A 2620-nucleotide genomic window follows, 5' to 3' on the forward strand; every position below is an offset into this window, starting at 1 on the left:
ACCCCGACTGATGATTTCAGAACATTTTTCTGCACACCGACAACCAACTCACTCACAAAATGGTCCTTATAACATCAACGAAAGTCCACAGAACAAGATCACAGAGAACGAAAATGAATAATAAAAATTATTATTTTTATTCGAGTTTTAAATTAGATGCATTTTATGCCTTAACTGCTTTGAACTTACACCAATTTTGCCATTGTTTTGGAACTGCATAGATTCTGATTGTTTAGAGTGATTTGGTCTCTGTTTGAAGAGTGTTCGAGCCCCATTTGTTTTCTGTTCGTCAATCCTTTTTGAAAATGGGTTCAAGAGAAAAAAAATCTATCACTGCAAGACCAAAAAGTCGATTTTTTAAAACACGCAAAAATCAAAAATGTTTATAGAGATATGAGACATTAATGCTTGTGGTGTTGAAAGACAAAATATAGTTATTTGTCCAACTAAGAACACGCGGAAAGTTTACCAATTTTGCATTGTTTCATTTACCACCCTGTAGTATATTTTTCTGAGCCACTTAATTTTTGAAAAAATACAAACTAACAGAAAAGAATTGCACTAACTGACGCTTGGAGCAAAAATACAATTGTTCACATCAATCAAAATTTATCCAGATCCAGACTTGGTCCAAGTTGATTTTCTTTAACAGTTTTCGCTTGTTCTTTATAGAGGTTGCTGTTACGCAACTAGTGCTAAAACGTCTTCAATTGTTACCTACACTGAACCTTTTAAAATTTACTATTTAACTTTTTGCTGTGGAAAGCTACTAAAACATTGAGAAGAAACGTACTTCTGGGATTATTGAATAAAGAGGAAGCGAAAGTTCAACAAACCGTTCAGTGGCTTTTTAATATTTTCTTTGCCATTTCAATTTCGCCTGTCCCTGTTTCAGCCTTTCATGTTTTTCTTTCTAATTTGGCCGATTATAATCCAAACCTTTTGACTTAAAATATGAAACTTTCCAGTACGAAAAACGTTAAAAAACCTTTGAAACAATTAGTTTTCAATAAGACAAACAAACGACTTCCACTGGAATACATCCACTCTCTGAACTTGAGCTCATTATCCCACATTCGAAAAATATTTTCGAGCTTTTTAATAAAGGAAACCCAATTTTTGGAGAATTTTAGCTCTAGATGTGCATCAACCAACAGTTCTAACTGCCACTTGCCTTACAACTCTTCTAACTTCCACCACCGCGAGCAAAAAACCTCCATACTTTCGAAAGAGATTTCGTGTTTTTTACCCCATGAACGGGGGGTAAATTGAAAATGATGGGCAACATGTGCGTGTTTCGTGCTCGAGTTTCGGGTCATATAATCAGAGCCTCTAATGTCCATTTGGCTTCCACGTTCGTCATCAGAAGCAGAGCAATTAGATCGACAATCTCGGCGATCAATAGAGGAAATCGTTGCGTGTTTCCGATGAGGATGTTTTAATGTAAATAGGGAATTAAGCACCCCGCTGACGATTCCTGGCCATCAATTGATTTATGTTCAGTCACCCGCCGGTCTGTTGGTGAAGAGCGGGTGTCAACAGAAATTCGAATTGCAGACAGAAGCAAAATAGAAGCGGGCACTGGAGGAAGAATAAAATTGGCTGATAAACTCGCACCAAAATATTAAGAAAACATTGCAAAAAGTGTGGAACTAATGAACAAAAACAGTATTCTTTGGGGCATGTTTTTATATCTGGACCAACAATCCACAGCAGTACCTTCCTGATCTAAACTGATTGCAAATTGGCGCTTTATAAAGTGACTTTGGTTCGTTCTTCATCTGAAGTTAGTTCACTAAATAATTTTTTTTTTCAGTATGCCAAGGGTGAAAGTGTTAAGCCATCCCTTCGACACACCTTTGCTACTTGACTCGCCTACTCGCTCGCCCCGTTCCAGCCCTGGAAGCAGCACAAGGGGCGAGTCCAGCAGGAGTTTAAGTCCAGCCTCGCCCCATGCCTGTGACGTGCCTGCCTACCGCCAAAGTGCCTTCACCCAGGTATATCGCCGGGAACATCGGGAGTTTTGCAAAAGTAAGTCCGTTGAAGCCAAAAAAAATTCCCTTGATCATCAGGCGTTCTTCTGTTGCTTCAGATATGGAGGCGATGATTTCCGCCAATAATCGCTTCACTCCTTATCCGATTTTCCCCAGCGGCTTCCCCGTCCTTCCCAATTTGTTGCCCGGATTCTGCCTGTCGTATGGGGCAGGCGTGCGACGTTTCGAGCAGCACAGCCCCGAACAGGCGCCATCATCAGTCGAAAGCAGAATGGAAAAAAGCCAAATAGGTGAGCCTGCATGAACCTGCTGGAAGTGGAGTTGCTTAACTTCAGCCTGTGTTCGGGTTTTGGTGTGTTGCAGACGAGGATGTGCCGTTAAATTTGTCCCTAAAAGGACGATCGAGGACGCACAGTATTTGGTCACCAGGGAGCCTGTGCGAACAAGAAATGAACAATGTGGCAACAAAATCGAACGACACCAAAATGGGCACAATGCTAATGGGGCCAGAAAAAACACTCGATGCTCGATGGAAATGGGATCACGAAAAAGAGTACCAGAACAAGACGGCACACACCATCGGACCCAGCGGCGAGAAACAATTCACGGTAAAATTTGCTGGTGTT

At 40.9% G+C, this 2620-nt stretch overlaps 2 protein-coding genes across 2 annotated transcripts in view; one reads left to right on the top strand and one right to left on the bottom strand.

The window, feature by feature from the left end:
- LOC109538708 overlaps positions 1-2620 on the bottom strand; it is a 114891-nt gene that overhangs the window by 3546 nt on the left and 108725 nt on the right. The gene's annotated exons all lie outside the window — the stretch shown is intronic.
- LOC125503817 overlaps positions 1814-2620 on the top strand; it is a 2077-nt gene continuing 1270 nt past the window's right edge. The window contains exons 1-3 of the mRNA XM_048664752.1: positions 1814-2031; positions 2093-2284; positions 2358-2602. Of these exons, the coding sequence (XP_048520709.1) occupies positions 1818-2031; positions 2093-2284; positions 2358-2602 (651 nt within the window). The 5' untranslated portion in view covers positions 1814-1817. The remainder of the gene's footprint in view (positions 2032-2092; positions 2285-2357; positions 2603-2620) is intronic.

The sequence above is a fragment of the Dendroctonus ponderosae genome, unplaced genomic scaffold (assembly GCF_020466585.1).
Source record: "Dendroctonus ponderosae isolate FM_Combo_2020 unplaced genomic scaffold, Dpon_F_20191213v2 Dpon_F_20191213_3, whole genome shotgun sequence".
Lineage (NCBI taxonomy): Eukaryota > Metazoa > Arthropoda > Insecta > Coleoptera > Curculionidae > Dendroctonus > Dendroctonus ponderosae.